Genomic DNA, 27,980 nt, shown 5'->3' with positions numbered 1-27,980 from the left:
GCCCTTAAAATGATTTAAAATACATATATAATATCTTTGATACAATAATTAGTTCAAATAAAGTATCAAAAGCAAGAAATCATATGGTTTTATTGAACAAAACTGTTCAAATACATAATGTATTATAAACAGTAGAGCTAATGTACATTACGCATTATGACAAAAGACGGCAGAGGGTGCCAACGACCTGACGATTGTTTTTACTACTGCGCGATCCAATCCTTGTTTAATATTGACTCAACAAACATTTAATTCAAATGTCCACTTGATCTTTAATATTTGGCCATTTCTTGTAATTTGTAATTTCTCGAATATGCGGACATCAAAACGTGTAAACTCAGAGTGAGGGTTTAAACTTTTATTTTGAAATTGCGATGAACAGTTAGCATATTGAGAAAGATATTGATGTATTCTCCTGTGTTTGCGTAGGTTTATAAATTATTTTCCTTACAAATCTGATGAAATAGCACACGTTGCGTTCCCAGATGAACGTTATAATATACCCAAACTCACAACAACATGCAGAGATGAAGTTTAAGACACACCACACATGTAAAAAGCACGTATATTAAACCTGCATCACATATATTCCTTTAACTGAAAAGCAGCGTTTGTGAATTCTTAATAGCATTATGTTTTATTATGATTTTTATGTGGAATGTGCCACTTTAACTCGTCACGCGCAAAATGCAATCGAGGAGTTTTAAAAAAAATTGAATACAAGAAAAGAATCGAGGAATCGTTGCAGCCCTACATTCAATCCCATGAGGCATCTTAATAATGAGTGTACAATAATACAGTTATAATGAGTGTACACGCTCAGTGAATAGACACTAAAGAATAGCCCTGTTAGCATTATGCTGCATGAATTCTTACTTCTACACATCTGAATTTGTTCACAAACAACTAGCAAACAACTAGCATTTTAGCACATACAGCTCCATCATTTTTTAATGGGTTTCTGAGATAAATGCCTGAAATAAGGCCTGTGGTTAAGACAAGCTCAAAAATATTTTCACATTTTATTCTGACTAAATATATGAGTAATACCCTCTGGTGATTTACCTGTCTTGAAAAAGGCAGTTACTAACAAGGCTAAATGGGACTATGGAGGTTGTCAGGGACAATAAATGTCATTACAGAGCCTTTTTGGGTTTCTAAACACACTTTCCAATTATTTTCAATCAGAATTTCAGGGAAAATGTTTTTAAATAAAGAGTTGTCAGAAGCTTAATGATGGTGATCTTTAGCTTTTTACCTCTGGCGATTGTACTTAGGTTTCAAAATTCATAAAAGTGGTATTTATTAATGAAGCTTATCCTGATGAAAAAAAGTTACAGAGCTTATTTTCTGTCATAAAACAGAAAACAGGGTTTTTGAGGCAACCAGAGTGATGCTAATGGGTTAGCCTACAAAAAACATCACTGCAGCACTCCATAGGGGGCAATTTCAGATACAGCACTACAAACCAAGCACTTTGTGTTCAACTTAAGCTTAAAATAAACCATCAGAAAACACAGGTACTTTTGAACTTTGGCTATCTTGCTAATGCTAACTAGTTTGCACATTTGGGACAGAACTCTTGGCCAACCAAAGGCATATACGTAGCACACTTCACATTTAATTTGGCTTGTTCGCAATTCCTTAAGACAAATTGGCTTTTTCACTCATCCTTTTTCACACAAACATCAACAAAGACCATGAATACCTCACTATCTACATTCAAAATGTGATACTTGGAGCTTTTACTGAAGGGCACAAGCTCCACTGGGAAGAAAGTCCTCAACATAGCTAGCCACTGCTTTAGAAAGGTAAGTCATGCTTCCGAAACGGCCACTGGGGGCGCTGTCGTACATCAGCCGGCAGATGCCAGTCATGTGATCTCTCTCAAGGAGACTCTCATCAGCTCCCACTTCCTTCTGCAGAAACAGAATTCAGTCATTAGTGCTAATGACCATGAAATCTCTGGACAAATCCTGTTTAATTTGTCTTTGCTAGTCACTTGCATGTAGGAGGAATATTCTTATTCTAGAGAATATTTTACTGGACAAAAATGTAAATGGCACAGGATGAGTAAAATATATTTATTCTGTTTTCTCTGAATGGAAAGATATTTTAAAGAGGTCATCGGATGCCCATTTTCCACAAGTTGATATGATTCTTTAGGGTCTTAATGAAAAGTCTATAATATACTTTGGTTAAAAAATTCTCAATGGTTGTGTAAAACAACACCCTTTTTACCTTGCCAAAATCAGCTCTGCAAAAATCATCCTGTTCTGGTCGAGGCAGCTTTAAATGTTAATGAGCTCTGCTCGCCCCGCCCCTCTCTTCTCTCTGTGGAGTGACGAGCCTGTTTACTTTAGCCCCATTTAGCCGCGTTTAGCCGCTAAACTTGCTAACTAGAACGTTATTAGGAAAGGTGATTGCAGAGATTCATAAAAAACCCTTATACTCACTTCTGCTGTAGGTGAAGCTGGATCACAAATGATTTGCGTGAACATAGACGCATTTATGTAGATTGGGAGATGCATTCCCTTCACAAACAACACACTGCCAACACACATTAATGTTCAAACAACATGAAAAAGTGAACTTTGTATCCGATGACCCCTTTAAATCCATTCGCTAAAGGATGATTTTGTTAACATTTTGGAGTAGACAAGCATATGCAGTAGAGGGCTCACTGCTAGACAATGGGCGGGAAGCCACACAACTTTAATTATAAATTAAAATTATAAATTATAAATAAAAATAAGATGTATAAAGGACCCATCAACCTCCTCAAGAATCTAACCTGATCATTGTAGAACATATCACTGGCCATTTGTACAATCCTCTCCACCTGAATGACCCCACCAACACTCTGGACGTCCACCTCAGCCAACATGGTCAGCACCAGGATGGCCTCCACCAACAACTGCCGGTATTCAGGCTGAGGAACACGGTTCAGGACTGTCTCCACGTGCACAGCAAACTTTATTTCACCGGGAGTCATCTGAAAATGCCACCATTTTATTATCATTCTGTGAATTTATCACTAAATGTGACTTTATTTTATGTCTTAAGGTTGTTTACCTCTCTTGTGGTTGAGGATGGAAGCACAAAGCCCTCAATGGACAACCCATGACACTAAATAACAAGAAAAGGAAGCTATTTTGAATCATAACCTTGATGAATAACCCTGCTTCGACACTCGCTATAAAGTGTCCCACTCACCTTCTGCAGAATCTTCCAGACCTTCTGATAGAAACCAACAGGGACTCTGTTGAGAGCTCCGTCAAGGCGTCTGCGCCGAAGCCACTGGCCCTGTCTGCTGTCACGCACCAGCGTGGCTCCTAATGAGCCCTGAAATGACTCGATGGATGGAAGTCTGTATCTCTGGAAAACAATTGGATTGATTACACCTACTAAGAAAAAGCTCAAGCTTGGAAAAGAAGTTAAAGGATTAGTTTGCTTCCAGAATGAAAATTTCCTGATCATTTACTCCACCCCATGTCATCCCAGATGTTCATGTCTTTCTTTCTTCAGTCAAAAAGAAATTAAAGTTTTTGAGGAAAATATTCCAGGATTTTTTTCCATTTGGTGGACTTCAATGGTGGCAAATGGGTTAAAGGCCCAAATTTCAGTGCAGCTTCAAACCCTGGTGGAAAAAAACAGCATATGCTGGTACGTATGTTTTGATGCTGGGATGCTGGTTAGGTATGTTTTGATGCTGGTTTAAACTGGTCCTTTGCTGGTTTATGCTGGTCATGTTGCTGGTCAAGGATCAGCATAAACCAGCTAAGGACCATCTTAAACCAGCATCAAAACATACCTAACCAGCATATTCTGTTTTTTTCACCAGGAAAGGGCTCTATTTGATCTTAGCCAAGGAATAAGAGTCTTACCCAGTGAAACGATTGGTCAGTTTCTTTAAAAAATTAATATTTATACACTTTTTAACCACAAATGTATTAGCTTTGCAATGCACATGCATGTCTTCATTACGTGATATTGGAAAAGTCACGCATGACGTAGGCGGAAGTACTGGCCCAGTGTTTACAAAGCAAATGTGCAATTCCCTTAACAAAAAAAGGTAAAACAACAATGTTGGACGATTTTGAAGTTGGAGGAGAAAATGTGATGGAGTTTTTCTGTCTTTTTGAAACAAAATACAGAGACGAAGAACTAACCACGTGTGACCTTTCCAACATGAAAACATAATGTGTGAAGATGCGCATTGCAGAGCGCAAGCCGAGCATTTGTGGTTAAAAATCGTTTGGCTAGATAAGACTATTATTTCTCCACTGAAACTGCAGTTTGGACCTTCAAACCGATGGCCACTATTGAAGTCCACTATATGGAGAAAAATCCTGGAATGTTTTCCTCAATTGAAGAAGACATGAACATCTTGGAGGTGAGTAAATTATCAGGATATTTTTATTCTGGAAGTGAACTTCTCATTCAAGGTTTTTGCTTCTGGTCCACTCACCCCTGATTCAATGTTTCCAATATCCAGCGAATGAACTGAGACAGCCTAAAGGGCACAGAAAAAGTGGCTGGTTTTTAACTACTGTCAGTTTAGTGGCAAATAACTGTTCTAAAACCAAGCATTTTCTCACCAGTTTTATATCTCCGCCCTGTTTACTTGCAACTTTCACTTCGGTTTTGGTGGAGCTGGATTTGCTCTTGTCCTGAATACTGACAGCAGAGCTGACCATATTTCCTGTTGAGCGCACTAGAGCAAAAAACACAACTTATAATTATACAAATTCACAGACTTAATGGGAGAGTATAGTGCTAGCAATGGATGAATATATTTACCACTTTTTTGAACTCCAAACTCTTTGCCACTGAGAATGTGAACAAGCAAGTTCTTCATCTCAGATGGGCTCATATTCATCAAACTCTCTGTAGCGTCCTCACCTAAAAAAATGACTAATCTCAACCTCTTGTGCTCTAATAAATATTAATTATTATAGGAGTTTAATGAAACATGAACTGAGATACCTGAACAGTTGAGGGACTGAGCAAGCTCTGTGACCATGACCTGAAGAATGAGGCCAATCCGGAGGCAGAACATTTCACTGAAGATTTTTGGCTGGGTACGAATGCTCATAGCCAGAAACACCATTATCTCCTGCCAGGAGCGTACAAGAGTGTCAGTGGAATTCAAATGTACGAGGTTGAGATGTGGATCTGACCTGCAGCTCTAACCTGAGTGAGAATGGCAGTGGTGAGGTTGTTCTCGCTAGCCTCATCGATCAGCCTTGCCAGTTTATCTGGGGGCATAGGGCTACATGGAGACAAAAATTTAAGTATGAACAGGTAAACGTTAAAGTGAACATACAGTGGAGATCAAAATTAGACAACAATCTATAACCCATCAGGCCAAATTAAATTAAACTTCATCACTAAAGTGAACTTTGGACCAGTTCTCCTCTTTCCACACCAGATGTTCCTCTGCAAAGGTGAGCTTAGTCTTTTGATTATTTCTGCTGATGAGAGGCTTGGTCACTGCAGAGCGTACTTTCAGCTCAACTTCTCTCAAACATGCCCAGACAGATCCTTACATTGTTCAGCATTGAACTGGTAAGCAATTCCAGCTGCAGTGTTGAACTGATTACTCGTTGAAAATCTCAGCATTATCCTGTCTTCTTATGCAATTTGTCTTACGTGGATGACCAGCCTTTTTAGGGGACTTGAATGAATTAGTGTCATTGTAAATCTGCAATATTTGACAAATCTCAGATTTGAAATGACCAGCTTCTCTTGCAATGGCTGAAAGGGTCATTCCTTCGACATTCATATGGACAACCTCCTGTCGCAGAGTTTCAGTCACCTTAGAGAGGCTCTTCATTTTGCCATCTCAGTGAAAATTGGAGGAATGCTGCCATAAATATGGTTTGTCATGTACAGTAATTACAGTTGAAGTCAAAAGTTTACATACACCTAGCAGAATCTCCAAAATGTTAATTATTTTACCAAAATAAGAGGGATCATACAAAATGTGTGTTATCTTTTGTTTAGTACTGACCTGAATAAGATATTTCACATGAAAGACATTTACATGTTGTCCATAAGAAAAAAATATTAGTTGAATTTATAAAAATGACCCTGTTCAAAAGTTTACAATTCTCAATATTGTATTAGCACCTGAATGATGCATGCGTTTGCAGAATGATCTTCATGAGTTCCCAGAAGGAAACACAATGCATTAGGAGCCAGAAGGTGAAAACTTTTTGAATTTGAAGATCAGGGTAAATTTAACTTATTTTGTCTCTTCAGGAAAGATATAAGTATCTTCTGTAGCTTCTGAAGGGCAGTATTAAATGAAAAAATATGATATTTAGTCAAATTAGAAAAATTGACATATCTTCATTTTGTTCAAAAGTTTACACCCCTGGCTCGTAATGCATCGTGTTTCCTTCTGAGTCATCAGTGAGCGTTTTTGAACGTTTGAACCTCAAACATATGAGCTTAACTGTTACAAACAAGGAACTCATGAACAACTATCACTAAACAAAAAAGCACAGCTGCAGATCATTCAGGTAACAACACAGTATTAAGAATCAAGTGTATGTAAACTTTTGAACAGGGTCATTTTAAAAAAATTCAACTATGATTTTCTCTTGTGGACTATATGTAAACGTCTTTTATGTGAAATATCTTATTTAGGTCAGATCCCTCTTATTTTGATAAAATAATTAACATTTTGCAGATTCTGCGAGGTGTAAGTAAAATTTTGACCTCAACTGTAGGTTAATTAGCACCAGGTGTCAGATTAACAAATAACTTGTAAGTATTTTTAAGTGTTCTCTAATTTTGATCAGAGTTCTTTTTCAAATATCTAATATAAGTTCTTATTCTCGGTGTCAGAACACAATTAATTTATGAAATGTGCTTAAAACTGCCCTTCTACTCCTCTTAGGATAACTTCAAAAAGGACTAAGCAGTGTGACTTTGAAATTTAGCAAATTATAGGTTGTTCTCTAATTTTGATCTTCACTGTATGCGTGTGTACTCACGCTGAAATAGTTTTCTCTCTTGGTTCAGGAGGCAGGCCAACTGTTAGATGTTTCTGATGAATTAGCAAATCTGAGCAAGCCTGTTAATGGGAAAAAAAAATCTAATAACCACATTCAGAGAAAATGTAGTTTAATTTGCATACAGACATGGGGAAACTGCTACTCACAGCATCCAGCTCTTCTACTTTCTTGCGTAGCATCCCACTGATCATCCGGATGAGGCCCCAGTGTTTTAGGTTCCCTGCCTTTTCATACAAATCACTCAGTAGTCGTTTCACCGTCCAACCTTTCCCATGTAGCTTGGTGTCCCAATCCATTCCCCTAAAAAATATATCCCAACAAAATTTCATTTCAAAGCAACCCTTATCCTCCACAGTCACAGTACTTTTCTAGGACACAGACATAATAAAACTTGTCGAATGGTTTCAGAGGTACTGACTTGTCTTTGAACAGGATGTAGAGAATATCAGCCTGATCCTGCAAGTTCAGACTTAGTTTCAGCATCTGCACCAGGGCTGGGTAGTCAATCTCACTGTTGATGTCTCTAGGCAGGTTGACAGGTTGAGGGGCCTGTGTCTCAGTTGCCTTTGCATGAGGAGAAAGTCATTACAGCTCTTAGTTAGATGTAAACACCTGCAATAGAGCCATTTTTAACAGTTCCAGAAAGCAGCTTTCCCATTCATTTTCTCCATATAGTACTTCTTCAGAAAATATTTATTAACATACATTACAGCTGGTGTTTTTAAATAAAACAGTATTTGAAAAAGGGCAAAGGTACATAACTGTCCACCTAAATCCTCAGCAGCTTCGAGAAGTATTTTGTCAAATGGTACATGTTTTTTAAAGAAATCTTTTATGTGCTCCAAGACTGCACTTATTTGATCAAAAAAAGTGTATTCTATTTCAGTATATTTTAAAATGTAATTTATTCCTGTTATGCAAATTTAAATTTATCAGCAGCCATTACCCCAGTCTTCAGTGTCACATGATCCTTCAGAAATCATAATAATATGCTGATTTGCAGCTCAAGAAACTTTTTATTAATATCAAGATACACTGTCTTGCAAAAGTATTCATACCCCTTCAGTTTTCACTTAAGGACATTGGGAGTTGTCTTTAAGCCACTCTTGCTGTGTACTTAGGGTCATTGTCCTGTTGGAAGGTGAACCTTCTGCCCAGTCTGAGGTTCTGAATGCTCTGGACTGGGTTTTCATTAAGGTTGTATTTCATATTTTGGTGCATTGAGCTTTCCTTCTACTCTGACGAGTCATTCAGTCCCTGCCGCTGAAAAACAGCCACACAGCATGAGGCTGATACCACCACACTTTACTTTTGGGATGGTACTCTGCAGGTGATGAGCAGTGCCTGGTTTCCTTCACACCTGATGCTTGGAATTGAGGTTCATCAGATCAGAGAATCTTGTTTCTCACAGTCTGAGGGTCCTTTAGGTTAGTTGTTTCCAACTACGTTCCTGAAGGCCCCCCAACACTGCACGTTTTCCATGTCTCCTAAATCAAACACACCCGATTCAGATCATCAGCTCATTAGTAGAGACTCCAAAACCTGAACTGGGTGTGTCAGACAAAGGAGAGAAGCAAAATGTGCAGTGTTGGGGGCCCTCCAGGAACATGGTTGGGAACCACTGCTTTAGGTGCTTTGCTGCAAATTACAAATGTGTTTTCATGTGTCTTCACTGAGGACAGGACTGAGTTTGGCCACACCGCCATAAAGACCGGATTGGTGGAGTGGTGCAGTGATGTTTGTCCTTCTGTAGGTATCTTCATATATGATCATGGAGCTCAACTAGAGTGACCATCTGCTTCTTGGTCACCAGTCTAACCAAAGCCCTTCTCCATCAATTGCTCAGTTTGGCCAGGAGGCCAGCTCTAGGAAGAGTCCTACTTGTTCCAAACTTTTCTTCTGAATCTCTTCTGAACTCTTCCCCAGATCTGTGCCTTGACGCAGTTCTGTCTCTAAGCTCTACAGGCAGTTTGATTGACCTCAGAGCTTGGTTATTGCTCTGATATGCATTTTAAGCTGTTAGACCTGTGTGCCTTTCTAAATAATACTGATTCAATTGAATTTGTCACAGTTTAACTCCACTTGATGTGTAGTGACATTTACAAGCGATATGAATGCTTCTTTTTGAAATGTCCCAGAAAAGGGTATGAATACTTATCCAATGGAATAATTTAAGTTTTTTATTTCTAATAAATTTGCAAAGTTGTTACAAACCTATTTTTTGCTTTGTTATTAAGGTGTATGGAGTGTAGGTTGATGTGGGAAAAAAGTTATTTAAAGCAGTTTAACATAAGCAACATAATCTGAAAAAAATGAAGGGGTATGAATACTTTCGCAAGGCACTATATATATGTGACCCTGGACCACAAAACCAGTCTTAAGTCGCTGGGGTATATTTGTAGGAATAGCCAAAAATACATTGTATGGGTCAAAATTATAGATTTTTCTTTTATGGCAAATATCATTAGGATATTAAGTAAAGATCATGTTCCATGAAGATATTTTGTAAAATTCCTACTGTAAATATACAAAAACTTCATTTTTGATTAGTAATATACATTGTTAAGAACTTTATTTGGACAACTTTAAAGGCAATTTTCTCAATATTTTGATTTGTTTGTACCCTCAGATTCCAGGTTTTAAAATTGTTGTATCTCGAACAAATATTGTCATATCCTAACAAACCGCACGTCAGTGGAAATGATGTATAAATCTACATTTTGAAAAATTGACCCTTATGACTGGTTTTGTGATCCAGGGTCACATATAAGCTCATTGACGGTCTGTCTTGGAAGATTTACACCTTATTATTAATAATGTAGAATAATGTCTCTATGTAGAAATGAATGGGATTTGTACTTCTGAAACCTGATTTTTCCAGCATACATTTTGGAGAGCAGAGACAGCCAGATGATTATTCTAATTATTTCTTAAATGTTCACAGTGAAAGCCTGTAATTTTGTTAACTACCTTTTCTTTGTTATCCAGCAAATTAAGGTTTGGTGCAGGAGAACGGAAGAGTTTTGTTGGAAGGTACATGTGCACATCTGCGGAGAGGTCAAAATAAAATCATGAATTATTTCTGAGCATCTGCAAAGGCAACTGTTCTCTGAACAGCGTCAAAACGACTGTCAAAAAACTCACTGTGTATATTGAGCTCTCTGGCTTTGTGCACCAGAGACACCATCTCCTGAGTCTTTTTGGCTGCTGCCCTGAAGCGACTCAGGCCACCTTTAGTGGCACTAATGGGACTCTGTTGAGGAACTGCCAGTAGCTGGTCCAGATACACAGCCAGGTCATCCACCTCTGCACCCACACACACAATTAAATTAAAACCTCAGAGGGTTGAGCACGTTTTCTGTCACTTTTGAGAAGTAATTGAGTATTTCACCACATGTGTCAATATATAAAACTGTCACAGCAGTTACTGCTCCATCACAAAATTGCCTCTCAAGCCTCCATCCGCCCATGCAGCTACGCAAACTGTCTGACAGAGCGACTGTCAACCACAGGCCACACATTTCAAAATAAAATGTCAAGCAGAGAAGTGAAAAACTGCAAGTCAACAGCCAACAAACCCATGGCAACTGACTTAACCATCCAAACAAAAATGTCTGTCGATAACATTCCAATAAAATGAGAAGAAAATGATGAAATCTTAAAAACGAAAGTCATGCTGTTCTGAATCTTTATTACATTCTTATGTGGAACACAAAAGATGTTTTTTAGATATTGAAAGTCAGCAACAACAATGGACCCAATTGACTTTCATTGTATTTTTAAAAACATCTTCTTTTGTGTCGCACATAAGAAAGAAAGTCTCTTTTTTTTCATTTTTTGGATGAACTACCCTTTTATGGTTTCAGACTTTTCAAGAGAAAAGCTCATTATACGTGCTGCTAGCTGGCGGCACACTCACCACAGTCCATAAATGTAAGATGGGCACAACAGGAGGTGTCAAGAAAAGCAGAAAGTTTCCCAGTCTTAACCCTTGAAATGTAAAACTGATTTGATTTTGGACTGCTTGGGTATGTAACAAATATTGAACGTGCTGACCGCTTCAAATACGCTACCTTGCTCCTCCAAAGTATCCGTCTTGTAGTTTTTTCAAGGTTGCCAGAACAGCAGGATCTATGTGCTTGTGATCATCGGCTACAAAGGATAAAAACTAAATGAGTCTTTCAGAATGAGAAAGCTGCTGTCTGCATATGGTGTTGACGTTGTGTGTAGAGGACACTCACTGAGCATGTTGTGTGAAATTGGGAACGTTACTGTGGGCCGGCCGGTTATCCTCCAGCGAGAGCAGAGGTAGGAGAGGTCGATACGGAGCATTTCCACAATCATGTGATTGTCCAGGGCCAGATAGAACTCATGATGATCTACAAACTATGACATTTGATCAGGACCAAAACATACTAAATATTTAAACACCAACAGCAAATTTGCATTCACAGAGTGACATACTTGAGGTGTGAATGTGAAGATGGTATTGCGAATAATGTAGAATTTGGAAGTTCCCAGCACACCAATTCGCCGGTATGGCCGTCCAGTCAGTCCCAGTCTTTGGTTGCGCCCTGAAAATAGACAAAAACATAGTAAAATCTGTCAGTCTCTTTCTGTATTTTCTATCTCTCTCTCGTAAATGGAGAATTCATTAAAACATTCTGTTTGGCATTGTATTCCTTCAAGCTAATGAATGTGGATGGGGACCAGCTATCAAGCTCCAAAAAGACACCATGAAAGCATCACACAAGTCTATTTGTGCACAATATTCAAAGCCTTCTGAAGCTGTTTGATTGCTTTTGATAGAGAAACAGACTAAAATAGTTTTTCATTGTTTGCTGAATATCTTTCTGTCTTCACCATTCACTTACTTAATATGCAAAAGACATGAATGTTAGTAAATGTTCTATTTTTGTGTGAACAATTTATTCTAAAAACACTTAATATTCAGTACTATTATCAATATGACTGCACTGATGCTATAGGATATAAACAAAACTAGAACTGATTTGAGCTGGATTATAACACTGTTGTCTTCTGTAGAGCTGCTTTATAGCTGTATTAAATTTTGATTACTGACCAATTTTGCAACATCGATACTGTTTTTGAATTAAACTGAATCAACCTGAAACTGACATGAACTAAATAATGTCACTATTTTCTTCTGTATAGCTGTTTTACCTGAATAGGGGTATTTTTGAGTATTTTATTTCATGGTAACTACAGTCAAAAGTTTACATACACATTGCAGAATCTGCAACATGTTAATTATTTTACCAAAATAAGAGGGATCATACAAAATGCATGTTGTTTTTTATTTAGTACTGACCTGAATAAGATATTTCACATACCTGTTACCTGAATGATCCACAGTTTTTTTGTTTAGTGATAGTTGTTCATGAGTCCTTTGTTTGTCCTGAACAGCTGAACTGCCTGCTGTTCTTCAGAAAAATCCTTCAGGTCCCACAAATTCTTTAGATTTTCAGTATTTTTGTGCGTTTTAACCCTTTCAGACAATGACTATGATTTTGAGATCCATCTTTTCACACTAAGGACAACTGAGGGACTCATATGCAACTATTACAGAAGGTTCAAATGCTCACTGATGCTCCAGAAGGCAACACAATGCATTAAGAGCCGGGGGGTGAAAACTTTTGAATTTGAAGATCAGGGTAAATTTACCTTGTTTTGTCTTCTGGGAAACATGTAAGTATCTTCTGAAGGTAAGTTTCTACTAAATGGAAAGATGTGATATTTAGACAAAACAAGAAAAATGGACACATCTCCATTCTGTTCAAAAGTTTTCACCTTTGGCTCTTAATGCATTGTTTTTCTTTCTGGAGCATCAGTGAGCGTTTGAACCTTCTGTAATAGCTACATATGAGTCCCTCAGTTGTCCTCAGTGTGAAAAGACGGATCTCAAAATCATACGGTCATTGTTGGAAAGGGTTCAAATACACAAAAATGCTGGAAAACCAAATAATTTGTGGGACCTGATGTATTTTTCTAAAGAACAGCGGGCAGTTTAACTGTTCAGGACAAACATGGGACTCATGAACAACTATCACTAAACAAACAAACAAGAAAAACACAACTGTGGAACATTCAGTTAACAACACAGTATTAAGAATCAAGTGTATGTAAACTTTTGAATGGGGTCATTTTTATAAATTCAACTATTATTTTCTCTTGTGGACTATGTGTAAACATCTTTTATGTGAAATATCTTATTCAGGTAAGTACTAAATTTAAAAAAAACATGCATTTTGTATGATCCCTCTTATTTGGTAAAATAATTAACATATTGCAGATTCTGCAAGGTTTATGTAAACTTTTGACTTCAGCTGTATATATCACAATATAGTTATTTTTGCTTTAAATAAGGTCTTTATGATATCAAAAAAATGTAATGCCATGGAATCATCATTCTTATCACCAGTGTCAGTATCACAGAAAAAATACCTAAATTGAACCTGTTTCATAATTGATACGCTTACAGTTATCGAACTGAACTGAATTAACACTGAACTGACTTGAGCTTAAAAATGACACTATGCCTTTTTTTTAGAGATGCATTATAGCAGAATATGCCTCATATTTGAAGAATTTTGCACAATTGTTTTTTATTTCTGTTTATAAGTTGCTTTAAAACAATCTGCAATGTATAAAGTGCTATTTAGGTTAGGGTGATATGACTTCTTCCCTTTAATTCTACCCTAAACTCACCTAGTCTGGCATAGATGTGACTGAGGACTCTGGAGGGCTGAACTCGGATTGGGTGAACGTCCTCCAGGGTTTCTGATTCAATGCCATGGCCCTGCAGCAGCTGTTTAATCTCATCGTTTTCTGCCAGGATAGACACTGAAAACACAAGAATGGAAAAGAGCCAGTGTAAATAGGATGAGATGGAATATTTATGTAATAGATTTAACATCAAACACAGGTTTCTAAATTGATTAACCCAGATTAAGCTCCTGTCAAACACTAGTCTTACCTTGAACCACAACATCAGGCTTGGGAACAGTGGAGAGGCGTCTATTGAGAGGATCGATTTCTCCAGCTGCTAAAAAACCCTATAAAATCAAAAAGAATTAATTTTTTTATTTTATATTCTTTACATGATCATGATATGTTATTCTCAGCTTCATAGACACAAGGTAGTTGATGCACATGTCAGTGTAGTGTTGATACAGCCACATTTTTTATTTGCATAAAATCAATTAATTTAGATGTTACCACATTTTAGGTTACCATTTTTTTCAGTGTATATATGGTTTTGTTGCAGGGCATTCCCTGATATACATAATTGCATTGAACTGTACTAATAAGATGAGCAGGATGAATGATTTGAAACAGGTGTTCTTCATAAGGGAGACATAATGTGCAGTGTGGCCTCCAGGAACAGACTGAGAAACACTGCAGTACAGCATTACCATATAGAGCGATTTTTGTGGAATTTACTGTACCTCTGCCAGCAGGTTACCCAATATGTACAGTGACTGGCCCCATTTCAGTGGACACTTGCCTACTGGCACTCTCTCCACGGTGTGAGGATTAACATACTCTTCATCAACCTAGTTGAAATGACACATGGGGGAAAGTCCATTTTTCCTTTGGAATAACCCAAAAAGAATCACTCAACCAGGAATCTGGTTTCATCATAACAGTACAAACTCCAGTGCTTTGGTGTTAAGAGCAAAATAAATAAATGTGTCCAGATTGTACCTTATCTGGTGGAACACTATAAAGCTCAGGGACCAATCGTAATCCATTTTTCCCTCTGATGAGAATGCCGTCTAAAGCATCTCTGTACTCCTGAACCTAAATAAGAGAGGAATAAGCAAAGCATTGTTTTTTTTTTTTTTTTTTAAAGAATAGTCGGTTATTTATTGTCTATAGTGAATTGTCTGTACCTGTTCTGGACTGTTGATAAAGACGCCATCCAAGATGAGGTATGTCCAGAACAGTGGCCATTCACACTCTATGTTCTCAAATAGCTTTAGCTCTGAAGACTCGTAGTACAATCGATTAGGGTCCTTAGAAAAGAATGATTGTGTGGGAACAAGCTCCAAATGCCCATACAAAAAACAACCACACACAGAGATGTGACCTATTTTGTCCAACAAACTGTTCAAGCTTGGTTTTACCTCTCTGGGAGTTTTATGTCCATCTCTAAGAAAGCGACAGCATCCATATCTGCCCTATGAGGATGGATGAAGGTAAATAAAACAGGAAAATAAGGTGTTTGTAATAAGTAAAAAATAAAAGCAACAGTTTGCATGTTTTTATTTGATTTATATAATTTATAAAAATAATGATAATACTCAAAACTCCCAAATCTTTATCAATTTTACTAGGAGTCCACCCTATAAAGAAGTTTTGGGTATAATATGTCACAGTTTACTTTATTTTGCTATCCTCACTTGCATAAATGAACTAAAGTGCTCTGCACCCACTGGCCAGTCATTATTAGAGATTATTTAGAGACTTTTTTTTTTTATTGTTTAGATAATTTGCTCGATAACTTTTGATAATTTCCTCCATAACTTTTGATTAAAGTTTTCTTCGGTAAATGTGCAAGTAATACTTGTCATTAATGAGACATAAAAACACAAGAAATATCTTAGAATGCTTCACACAGATCTTAAAACTTTATGGAAGCCCATTTCCACCAATGAATAAAAAAAAAAAAAATTACATTCTGATTTTTTTTATAGAATTATGAGATTTAAGCTTGCAATATATAAACTTGCAATTCTGAGAAATAAAGTTGCAATTCTGAAAAAAGGTAGAATTTTTTTTTCAGAATTGCAAGTTTAAATGTTTTCTCGCAATTACGAGTTTATATCATGCAATATTGACTTTATAACTCCTAATTGCGAGTTTTGTCACAATTCGGAGAAAAAAGTCAGAATTGCGAGTTAATATCATGCAATTCTGAGAAAAAAGTCTAAATTGTGAGTTTATATCTATCAGTTCTGTTTTTTTCTCACAATTTTGAGTTGAAAAAATTCTGAATTGTGAGATGTAAATTTGCAATTCTGAGAAAAAAGCCATAATTTCGAGATAAACTTGCAACTCTGAGAAAAAAGGTCATAATTGCAAGATAAACTAATTGCAAGATAAACAATTCTGAGAAAAAAGTCATAATTGCGAGATGTAATTTCGAAATTGAGAGAAAAAAGTAAATTGCGACATAAACTTGCAATTCTGAGAAAAAAGTCTTTATACCTTGCAATTCTCAGTTTTTTCCTCACAATTACGAGTTTATATCATGCAATACTGACTTTACAACTTACAATTGCGAGTTTATGTCACAATTCTGAGACAAAAAGTCAGAAGTGCGAGTTTGTATCATACGGTTCTGAGAAAAAAGTCTGAATTATGACTTTTTTTTTACAGTTTATATTTAGTCTTTTTCTCACAATTATGAGTTTGTATCATCCAATACTGACAATTGCGAGTTTGTCACAATTCTGAGACAAAAGTCTTGCAAGTTTATCATTCAGTTCTGAGAAAAAAAAGTCAGAATTGTGACTTTTTATACAGTTTATATCTCGCAATTCTGAGTTTTTACTCGCAATTACGATTTTATATTACGCAATACTGACCGTATATCTCGCTACTGTGAGTTTATATCACAATTATACAAACAAAAATTATATCAAGTATTCACCTGAAGTTTTGAAATGATTTCTTCTTTGGTGATATTAACAATGTCAATGTCCTCGACTGCAAATGCTGGATAAGAGATGATGGACAGAACCCCAGCGTCCACTTCTTTGGATGTCGATGCCCTTGGCAGCATGGAGCTGAGAATAGACTATTGTAAAGGTTTGAAAGAGAGAAAATCATTTTGTTACGTTCGGGACCTCTAAATAAGATGGATGCTGTCTTCCTGTGTGTGACATCATAAATCAGTTTATTACTTGGCAGTGCTGAATGTCATCGGCTAAAGAGTGCACGACGGACTCTGGGCCACCCTTGGCACCGAAAAGGTTCAGTCCATCCAAGGCCTCCAGAGCTGCCTGGATAAACATGCCGCAAGAGGTCATGTTGTTTTATCGCATGGATATCATTATTTGACACTTGTTTCACATGTGAAACCAATTCTTAACTGATTATGTAATTTATCACTAAAAATGTAAATATTTTACCTTTGCCATTCCAATAGAGCTGGCGTTTATCTCAGGGATCCCTTTGTTCGTCTTGTCTCCTCGTTCCCACATTCCAAAATCCTGAGAATCATTTACAATCTTAACATTCATGGACAACACGTGAAATCTTTCTGTATTAAAACAGCATTATGGTGCTTACCGCCACTTTATACGCAGATTCAATGTAAAAGATCAGATTCTGGATAACGTCAACCTCATCACGTGTATAAACAATTTTCAGTCCTGTTCCACACAAGAAAATGGTTTAGATGTGTTATTACAGTGTTATCACAATGCATTATGCTGCTTGTTGCAAACACAAGTGTTACTTTACTCTAAAAGTGATAAGTTAAATTCAACCTGATGCTGTCATTTGGGCCAGAAAGAGCAGGAAGATGGAGGTAGCGTCCACCTGTAGATGACCCCATTCCTGATCGCCAACTACAGTGGCACAAGTTTCTGTATGGTACTTAGCATGAAGGCAGTCTTTGGTGTTTTTGCTGTACTTGAACTTCTCCACCTTATCAAGCTGAAAATTAAACATAGTCTCAAAGTTACTGTAAAAAAAAGGCCGTTTCAGATGCAGCATCCTCCCTGAATCTAACTGTAAACCAGGCAATGTGTGTCATTTTTGCAGATATGATAGACCATATAAATATATATTGTACAGACATTTCAATTTGTTCCATGATTCACATTGCAACTAATGAAGTGTCACACTTCATTAACACTATTATAAATAAATGTTCTTTATTGGCATTAGTGGTTCTATGAAGAACCCTGAACATCCATGGAACCTTTCAAATGCAGAAAAGGTTCTTTAGAGTCAAAAGAGGTTCTTTAGATTTTTAAAATGGTCTTTAAAATGGTTCTTTTACGAACTGTTAACTGAAAGGTTCTTAGGGGAACCGAAAAAGGGTCTTCTATGGCATCACTGCAAAAACACCCTTTTGAAACCCTTTCGCAAAAGCACTTTTTCAAATATTTGCAATTACGTAGCTTAGGAAAATATTACACTTAACTGTTTGAAAGGTAAAGGTCAGATATCTGTGTTATATAAACAGTTTGCGGCCAAATCTAAAGAATCGTTAAATGACAGACTTCAAGCATGGCGGTCTGACCTCCAGGTTGACATAACCGAGGAAGAGTGGCAAATAGCATGTTTAAAAGCCCAAACTCAGACAATGAACATTTGAGACTACTTCAGTGTAAATGGTTGAGTGTGTTGAATGTGTGTTACAAATGTAAACAAGAGAAGGGAATTTTATTCTATTGTATGTGGGAATGCACTAATATTAATTGTTTCTGGGTTAAAATATTGAATATTGTAAGTTAAATCATTGGGAAAGTAATTCCTCTGGATCCCAGGTTGTGTACACAGAAAAATAGCGGTTTAAAATTGTACCTTTTGGAGTACAACAGCTTGTCGCTAGAGCAGTACCCTTAAAAGGACATCTTTTTACCTGTTTTACCTCTGATAGGTACATATTAGTACCTTAACGGTACGTATTACTACTCTAAGGTATTAATATGTACCTATTAGCAACGTTTATCAAAAACATGACAAATTTTTACTGACCCCAAACTTTTGATTAGTAGTGTATATTCTTCAAAGCAATTGCAACACTGATGGCCATAAGGGTGACTTAGCATTTACAGCAAAATATTATCTACTGTCAGGGCTCTACGCTTACTTTTTTCTTTAGGAGCACAGTCAAAATTTCAGGGGCACCTTCTAATCAATAATCAAAAAATCTGATTAAAAAAATTGCCTTTGCATTACAAGGTGATATTTTGTTAAAAGTATGTCATCTTTTTTGTTAATATTTAAAAAATAATAAATTTTTAAGCTTTTAAAACTTCTAATTAAAACAACAGAATAAGAACAAGTAGAATAAGAATGAGTTACCAATCAAATGAAATCAGTATCAGTCAAATGAAATCAGAACCCTGACTGTGTATGCTTTAGATTTACTGAGCAAAATGAGCAGGATTGGTCCGATTCAATCAGAATGTGTCCTACAAGTTTGGACAATCAACCACTAACAAGTGTGGGAAAGCATGAGGTTAATACTGATGATATATGTTGTTTATCCATACCTGTCTCATCATACACTGCAGTAGTCCTCGCATGAGTTTGACCACACTCTACAGGATGAGAAAAGACAGAGAACAAGAGAGAGAGAAAGAGAGCAGTGAGCCTTGACCATGACCTTATCCTCCCCATCTGCTATGACCATGAAAGAAACATGAGCCAAATGATTTGCCCTCTGGCATTTTACATGGTCTCCCAGACACAAACACTAATGAGCAGAAAATACTAAATGTCTGGGACACGCTCAGACATGGTCTCTGGTGCCCTTTGACAAAATAGTATGGTTTTGTTTGTATCTCAACTCACTACATATGCATGAACCGACCTGCTCCAGTTCATAGGCTTTGGCTTTGTCTTCATCTCTGTCTGCATTCTTCCTGTAGGCCAGACTCAGAGCCCACACAGACAGGATGCTGTACACATTGTCTCTAACCCAGGCATGAGGTAACGTGTCATCTCCTGGGAGTAACCCTGTCACCGGATCCTGCAAATAATCATAAGGAAACATATATTTTATATATATATATATATTTTTTTTTTTTTTTTTTTTTTTTTCGTAGCAATAGCCAAAAATACATTGTATGGGTCAAAATTATTGATTTTCCTTTAATGCCAAAAATCATTGGGATATTAAGTAAAGATCATGTTCCATGAAGATATTTTGTAAACTTCCTTCCGTAAACATCAAAACTTAATTTTTGATTAGTAATGTGCATTGCTAAGAACTTAATTTGGACAACTTTAAAGGTGATTTTCTCTTTATTTTATTTTTTTGCACCCTTAGATTCCAGATTTTCAAAGAGCCAAATATTGTCCTATCCTAACAAACCAACAAACCATACTTCAACGGAAAGCTTATTTATTCAGCGTTCAGATGATGTATACATTTCAGTTTCAAAAAATTGACACCTATGACTGGTTTTGTGGTCCAGGGTCACATAAGCCATTATCCTGAGGGTCCATCATATTCAAATCAACTATATTAACTGTATATGTGACAGTTTAAAGTGTCACCAATGGCCTGGCCTATGACATTTAATACATGTGACACTTTAAAATCTATGTCTTATTAATGTGCAATTGTATATTAGCACAATCCTGGTGCCTTAAATATGCACAAATAATTAATTACATAAAATATTCTCAAATGCTTGATAACCGAAGTAAAACTGTAAACTCCCTTGATGAAAATAAGTATGCTTAAGTGTACTAAATGTGCACTTGAGGTGTATTTCAAATATGAAAAATATATATATATAAAAATTGCAGATTATTTAAAAATATTTTTTAAAAAGCCACCTTAATGTACTCAAAAAGCTACACTTTGATGACTGTTTTTCTTTAACAAAATGACAGTCCCCTCAAATATGAAAATATTGTCATTATTTATTAATGATCATGTTGTTCAAAGTAAGACCTGTAAGACTTTCTTCTGTGGAATACAAAAGGAAATATTTTGAAGAATGCTGGTTACTAAACCGTTTCGGCTTCCATTGACCTCTATTGTCTGGGCAACAAAATACAACGGAAATCAAATGTTTGTTTCTTCAAAATATCTTCCTTTGTGTTCAGCAGAGGAAATAAATGCTTGGAACAATTTGAGGGTGTGCAACTGATGGCAAAACTTTAGTGAACCGTCCCTTTAAATGCACTTATAAACTTTTAATTTAAACTTTGATTTTTAATAACCATTTGTCATGCTTTGAAGAAGTACACCTATTTTTGACTAAAATACTAAAGCACATGTAAAACTGTAGTGTGTTATTGAGTATCTATTTAAATTTCATATATTTTTTGTGTGTACAAAACTGCGGCTTCATCATTACAAATGTGTAATTATATATGTATTTAACTACATGACATACAGGTTTCAATAAAAATTGCATTTAAGTATATTTTAGTTTTCCATAAATGCTTGTAAGTTCAGTCGTGCACTGTAATCACATTTCAAATATAGCATAAGTAATTAAAATTACATATAAATAATTTAGTCCTACTTCAGTGACAAAAAAAAATCACTCTTAACTTCAACTAATTATGTTTAATATTAAAATAAACTACACTAGATTTTCTGAAAACATTACATTCCGTTTGCATTTGAAGTGTATTACTAGTGTACTATTTGCGTATTTAAACACATGCTAGTGTTTTTTTGTTTTTTTTTCACAAGGCTGCCATTTCAATAGATGTCAACACAGCAAGTGTGTGTGTTTATGTTTGTAAACCAAGAGCACCACAACACATGCTGTTGTCCCTTTATAAGCAGTGAAAGTGAGATGTTTAGGCTTACCTGGTGACAGAGGATTGTCTGTTGCAACATTCTGGCATAGTTGTCGAGTTTCACTCCGGAATTACTGCGACTTCTCATAATGGCTGCTTTCTAAATGCAGTTTAGCTCTACAACCTCACTAGCACTATGTGCTCAGCTTAGCTCCCGTTGGTCAAGTATCAAGTACCATGCATGTGAGATGGGCAAATGTCAAAGCCTTAAGGACGAGTTGTTCAGTAATATCTATTACATTAGATGATGTAACTGGTGTTGAGGCGCACCCTATCTTATAGCTGCTTTGACTTTGCTGGAGAGAAAGAAAGTCAAAGTTGAATCCGCCATCGTCTCAGTGCACAAAACAGCGGCGTTTGAATCAGTTTGTTTAAACAACCCTGGTGAAAAAAACAGCATATGCTGGTAGGTATGTTTTGATGCTGGAATGCTGGTCCTTTGCTGGTTTATGCTGGTCCTTTGCTGGTTCATGCTGGTCCTTGACCAGCAACATGACCAGCAAAAACCAGCAAAGGACCAGCTTAAGCCAGCTAAGGACCAGCTTAAACCAGCATCAAAACCTACCTAACCAGCATATGCTGTTTTTTTTTACCAGGGATCAAATGATGATTCAACGATTCTCTCAAGCAGAAACAGTCACCTGGCACCTAATGTAACACGTATTATAAACGTAATATTTTATAAATATTCTAAACAATAAAAATTAAGGCTTTATTTAAATATGAACATATCTTAACTGCATACACAAAAACAAATAATAAACAAAGAATCGTAACTGAGTTGAAAGAATCAAACTGTTAGGAAATATGGGTATTTTTAGTGATTTATTTGACCAACTTAAACTTTGCTCTCATCAGAAAAAGAACATGCAATCTGGGTACATGTGGAGGCCGTTCACAGTACAATGACATCAGTTTGTTACAGTACATTCTTGTGCAAATACTCCTCTCACTAACATGTGGATACTGAGGGACTTCAGGGCCCTTTGCCATTAGTACTGGGTTTTCTCAGAACATAGAACATCCTGAAAAAATTATGCACGGCTGTGCACGTTCTCTCACTGGCCTGGTGCCTAGTATAGATTTTAACTGACACTACTGAGGCCTTCTGTAAGCCCCCATAGCTTATACAGTACTTTACATCAAATATTACATGACTATAATTATTTTATACATATATAGATCTTAAAATAGAAATTTTAGCCTTCCAACAAGTCCTAAACAGTAACAAATGCACAGCACTGTGTTTGTTAATACTGCATTACAGAAATTAAAAATGCTTAAACAGATTAATACAGTCTTTTTTAAGTATATTTACAATGTCAGTTCTCTTGTTTAATGACCAATAATTAATGTTTTTAAATGGCTTGAACATAAAACATACAGTGAAACTAATGTAACTTTTCAAGTCAGTCTTTTTACATGCTCTGCACAGTACATGTACCGCGCTAAATACAGTTCAGAAATTAAAGTGCTTGAAACAGCCTACGGCTATAAAATATATATTGGGTTGACTAATAAGCGAAAAGATTTCAGGCTTCCACCCCGGCTACGAATGAACAGGCTCATTAAATGAACAATGACCGTTCCTGGGGGTAGAAAATATAATTAGTTTTCAGATTTCAGGGCAGTTTTAGGACTTTAAATCAATGGAAGTGATGGCAGCGGTGACTTACCTGCATAAACCTGTAGTGCACTCTATGTTGTCATGGCAGTAGGCTCCATATGGTTTGAACCCCATAATTCGCCACAAAGGGGACATTCGTATCTTGCGGTGAAGTATATGTGATGACTGAAGATCTGATTGCACCTCAGGAGTCCCTATTGGCACAGCAGACACCTAACAAGCATTTCTCAGTCAGTATGCATGTTGTTAACATATGTAATAGTAATATATTCTTGTTTTATTGATTAATTCTAGGGCAACGCTTTAGAATAAGGTCTCATTTGTTGACATTAGTTAATGTGTTAGCTAACATGAACAATGAGTGGTATATTTTTATTTCATTTATCAATCTTTGTTAATGTAAGTTTCTAAAAATACAGTAGTTCATTAATCATGTTACTTCACAGTGCATTAAGTAACATTAACATATTTATTATTGTTAACAACTATTGATTTTAAGAAATGGGTTGAAATGAGCATAAGCTAAGATTAAGTACTGTTCAGTGTTAACTTAAACACATGTTACCACAATGTTAACAATGTTACCACAAATCAAACCTTACTGTAAAGTGTGACCTAGTAATTATGATACCTGTGAACAAAAGTTGTAAAAAAGGTGTACTCACCTGGTACATCAGCACTAGTAAGATTAATGTGCAAATTCCAAATTTTGCCAGGTTAACGTGATGCATATGCATTTTGGTGATGATATTTCCCACAAAAGTCCGGTATGTCAGTGTGTCCAGAAGATTACTTAAGTTTTGCAATGACCATGTGTATTTATAACCCTCTAGCATTGATCTTACTTCCCCACCCTCGCTGTCTATCTGTCTCTCCTGCTCTCTTACTCTGCTCAAGGCCATGGCCAAGATAAAATCACGTGTTTAGTAAATATTTGAGAGTTTACGTAAGCTTACACTGGCATTAATGTGTAGTTTCTGAGGTCGATGGGAGTAAAAATATTACAGTCTCTCAGAAGTGCTGCCCTAAATGTTTTAGAGATTTACAGTATCATGCTTTTACATCGTGATTAGACGGTTTTGTATAAATAAATGAATAAATGAATTTAAAAAAGAAATACACTACCGGTCAAAAGTTTTTGAACAGTAAGTCTCTTATGTCTCTTATTTTATTTGATCCAAAATACAGCAAAGGCAGAAATATTGTGAAATATTTTTACTACGGAATTGAAAATAACTGCTTTCTATTTTGATATATTTTAAAAAGTAATTTATTCCTGTGATCAAAGCATTGTTACTCCAGTCTTCAGTGTCACATGATCGTTCAGAAATCATTGTAATATGCTGATTTGCTGTTCAAGAAACATTTATTATTATTATCAATATTTAAAACAGTTGAGTACATTTTTAATGATTCTTTGATGAATAAAATGATCCAAAATTCAGCATATATTTTAGATAAAAAGCTTTTGTAACATACACTATACCATTTAAATTCTTGGATCCAGTAATTTTTGGGGGTGAAATTATACTTTTATTTAGCAAAGATGCTGGAAATTGATCAAAAGTGATGATAAAGAGATTTGTAATGTTACAAAATAATTCTATCAATGTTTTTGAGTAGATTTCTGAAGGCTCATGTGACTGGAGTAATGATGCTAAAAACCAGCTTTGAAATGTCAGGAATAAATTACATTTCAAAATACATTCAAACAGAAAACAGTTATTTTAAATATTAAAAATATTTCTAAATTTTACTGTTTTTGCTGTACTTTGGATCAAATAAATGCAGGCTTAGTGAGCAGAAGAGACTTCTGTAAAAAACATTAAAAATCTTACTGTTCAAAAACCTTGTATAACTGGTAGTGTAAATATTATAAATATGATAAAAGATTATAAATATGATAAAAAAATGATAAAAGCTGACTAACAAATTGCAGTTTATTCATAATGTAGGTGGTGCTGCAGTACAAAAATGAAAACATTACATGCACCACACTGTTCAAAGATAATAACAATAAAACTACATGTATTGTAAAATTTACTGTAAAAATGGTAGCTGTGCTTGTTAGAACTTTACCATTACAAATATGGTAAAACGTGTTAAGTTGTATGCAACTTAAATTTACTGTAAAATATTGTATATTCCATTAACTGATATAATGTTAATATTCCAAAGTACTAAAATCTGTTTTGTGCCTTCATAATATACTGACAGTCACCATAAAACAAAGGTGCAGTGAAAGACGTGATGAATCAAAGTTAATCACAAGTAAGCGTTGGTAAATACTGATATATAGAAGGTAAAATAATAAAATAAATATACTTTCAACAACATATAATGCAACATATTCATAACTGATTACAAAATAACTAAGAAGTAACGTAATAATTAAAATGAAAAATCATCAAATGTGAGCTGGTAATATAAATGTTTTGTTTTGTTTTTTTCCCACAGACTTGTTCATTTCACTTCCAAAACCTGTATATTTAGCAGTGTTTTTTTTTTTTTTTTTTTTTAAAGTGCATGAAATCCCATTGCAATAATTGCAAACATTTTTACAGTTCAGATTTAATACTGAGATTTTGCAAGGGAATGTATTTGACAACTGATAATACAAAGATTATACAAAGACTGCTTATCTTTTTTTCAGAATTTTAAAAAACTTCAAATAACTTTGAAGTGAAAAGTATGTTCTCATCTCTCTAAATCAATAGGTCATCAAGTTCACTCAGATAACATATGGCCTGTTCATACTAAGAATTTTGCACGCCATTGCGTCAGTCATTTCAAGTATGATTAAAATTAATATAGTGAATGTATGAATAGAAAACATTGCACAGGCAGTATAATGTAACAGATACTCTAAGATTGCAACAGTATTTCGCTTATTCTTGTAATTAATTATTATGCATGCAGTTTATGCAATTTTTATTTGTTAAAACGCAGGCTATTTAAGCCTAAAATAAAGTGGAAGAAGTGGTGATCAGTAATAGGACCGATAAACATTTTAAACGTTCATACAGCCTACATTTTAAATGTAACTCTAAATTCATTTCATAATTTAAAAAACTCTGTTCATATGTCACGCATCATGCTGAGCCTCACGCTGGCAAACGGTGAAAGTTCAGCATGTGCTCCGAATGACAGAACAGTGTGATCCAGTCCTACAATCTATGTATTTAATCGGCACAAACTGGAGAGTTCTAAAAATATTTGTTTTGAAAATCTGTGGCCTATCACTTATTTGTGATGTACACTTATGATTTCTTGTTTTTTTTTTTTTCTGAGGGAACAGTCTTGATGCCTTTTAAAGAGATAAAACAAAGTCCATAGGGTTCATGACAACACAAAGTCCACTAGGTTCAGGACAACACAAAGTCCGTAAAGTTCAGTAACATGTAATTGTGGTAACAAATGTGATCACACTTCGTGATCACTAGCATGTACTGCAGACTCAATTTGTCTGCACTGTCACCAATAGATGGCAACATAGAGCCACTCATTGACCGCCTGTGTGTGGAACATTGATGGTTAGGATACAAAATATCCACCTTATTTTTCCCATAAGAGTGGGTTCAGCCATTTGTAATTTTTTTTTGTGTCTGGCTTCCGGTCTCATCCACTTGCAGCTATTTTTAGCTGCACAAAAAGCTCGTTTTGCTGCTTGATATTGCAAACTGGTGTGTCTTACCATATTATTTTAATGGATTATCTTAGTTATGAACACACTGGTTTGTAGTGCAAACTGTTTTACCATTTACTGCACTTAGATATTCTTCCCGTTATTTCCCTATGGTGGATTATGAACCGGACGTCTAACACATTACCAGAAAACAGCTTACTTCCGCATTGAAAAATAAGGAGGATGGCCTGAAACTAACATTCAGTTGGCTACTTTTTTTTTAGTAAATGCTCAGTAAAAGGACGTGCTACTACAGATATACAGTAAGCTGTTTATTTGTTCTTATTTTATTATATTTTCTAATGCTGATTTGCAAGGCTTAGTGTAATGTAGTTAAATACAATTGGTTGAATTCTTTATTTGTGTAATTTTGCGTTTGGCATTTCTGGTAGTGACCGTCTTGTGTAAAAAAGAAGTACAGCATACTTTAGCATAAAGAGAGTGTTTATTAAACCAATAAAAGAATATATTAAGTGTAGTTACTGCATTAATGTTTTCACACACTTAATTGCATGTTATTTACAATTAAATTTAAAAAATGTACACTACCAGTCAAAGTTTTTGAACAGTAAGATTTTTTAATGTTTTTTTTTTTTTAAATAAGTCTCTACTGCTCACCAAGTATTTATTTGATTTATTTAATTTAAAGTACAGCAAAAACAAAATGTGAATTATTTTTACTAGTTAAAATAACTGTTTTCTATTTGATTATACTTTAAAATTTATTCCTTTGATTTCATAGCTGAATTTTTAGCATCATTACTCCAGCCACATGAAATCAATCTAATATTCTGATTTGCTGCTCAAATAAATAAATAAATAAAATTATTATTATTATGTTTTTTCTTTGATTAATAGAAATTTCAGAAGAACAGCATTTATTAGAAATAGAAATCTTTTGTAACATTATACATTTCTCTCTTTTTTTTCATTTTTAATTAATATAAAGCATCCTTGATAAATAAAAGTATATATTTCTATAATTTCTTCAAAAGAAGAAAAAAAAAATTACACTGACTCCAAACTTTTGAATGGTACAAAAGCTTTTTTTATAATGTTACAAAAGCTTTTTACTTCAGATAAATGCTGATCTTTGGATCTTTAA

General features: G+C 35.4%; 2 protein-coding genes across 2 annotated transcripts; both read right to left on the bottom strand.

Annotated features, from left to right (window-relative positions):
• Positions 1-343: 343 nt before the first annotated feature.
• Positions 344-21,765, bottom strand: phka1b (phosphorylase kinase, alpha 1b (muscle)). The gene is made up of 32 exons (XM_051092791.1): positions 21,574-21,765; positions 19,609-19,767; positions 19,289-19,336; positions 17,549-17,717; positions 17,349-17,431; positions 17,189-17,269; positions 16,961-17,059; positions 16,708-16,854; positions 15,179-15,232; positions 14,945-15,067; positions 14,757-14,852; positions 14,498-14,605; positions 14,026-14,104; positions 13,758-13,892; positions 11,493-11,602; positions 11,270-11,414; positions 11,102-11,180; positions 10,948-11,018; positions 10,173-10,334; positions 9,999-10,075; positions 7,447-7,592; positions 7,175-7,328; positions 7,008-7,087; positions 5,197-5,275; positions 4,990-5,119; positions 4,804-4,905; positions 4,602-4,717; positions 4,472-4,516; positions 3,217-3,378; positions 3,076-3,129; positions 2,795-2,995; positions 344-1,919 (listed from the first exon to the last, which is right to left on the bottom strand). The coding sequence occupies exons 1-32, from the start codon at positions 21,649-21,651 to the stop codon at positions 1,746-1,748; spliced, it is 3,546 nt and encodes a 1,181-aa protein (XP_050948748.1). The 5' UTR covers positions 21,652-21,765; the 3' UTR covers positions 344-1,745.
• A 610-nt stretch (positions 21,766-22,375) lies between these two features.
• si:dkey-22f5.9 (liver-expressed antimicrobial peptide 2-like) lies at positions 22,376-24,045 on the bottom strand. The gene is made up of 3 exons (XM_051092391.1): positions 23,856-24,045; positions 23,240-23,403; positions 22,376-23,152 (listed from the first exon to the last, which is right to left on the bottom strand). Exons 1-3 carry the CDS (start codon positions 24,024-24,026, stop codon positions 23,113-23,115), a joined length of 375 nt encoding a protein of 124 aa, XP_050948348.1. The 5' UTR covers positions 24,027-24,045; the 3' UTR covers positions 22,376-23,112.
• Between the last annotated feature and the right edge of the window lie 3,935 nt (positions 24,046-27,980).

Source organism: Labeo rohita, chromosome 21 (genome assembly GCF_022985175.1).
Source record: "Labeo rohita strain BAU-BD-2019 chromosome 21, IGBB_LRoh.1.0, whole genome shotgun sequence".
NCBI lineage: Eukaryota > Metazoa > Chordata > Actinopteri > Cypriniformes > Cyprinidae > Labeo > Labeo rohita.
Note: the sequence above shows the minus strand (reverse complement) of the source record. Positions and strands in the feature narration are given on the sequence as shown.

What these genes read in the sequence shown, in the direction of transcription:
- phka1b (XM_051092791.1), bottom strand. Translation starts at nt 21,651, where the DNA reads ATGAGAAGTCGCAGTAATTCCGGAGTGAAACTCGACAACTATGCCAGA. An exon ending in CAGAGAGCTCAATATACACA is followed by an intron (nt 10,076 to 10,172) that starts GTGAGTTTTTTG and finishes ACCTCTCCGCAG; the next exon opens with ATGTGCACATGTACCTTCCA. An exon ending in TACATCCTGTTCAAAGACAA is followed by an intron (nt 7,329 to 7,446) that starts GTCAGTACCTCT and finishes TATATTTTTTAG; the next exon opens with GGGAATGGATTGGGACACCA.
- si:dkey-22f5.9 (XM_051092391.1), bottom strand. Translation starts at nt 24,026, where the DNA reads ATGCTAGAGGGTTATAAATACACATGGTCATTGCAAAACTTAAGTAAT. An exon ending in TACTAGTGCTGATGTACCAG is followed by an intron (nt 23,404 to 23,855) that starts GTGAGTACACCT and finishes AATGCTTGTTAG; the next exon opens with GTGTCTGCTGTGCCAATAGG. An exon ending in TGCACTACAGGTTTATGCAG is followed by an intron (nt 23,153 to 23,239) that starts GTAAGTCACCGC and finishes TTCTACCCCCAG; the next exon opens with GAACGGTCATTGTTCATTTA.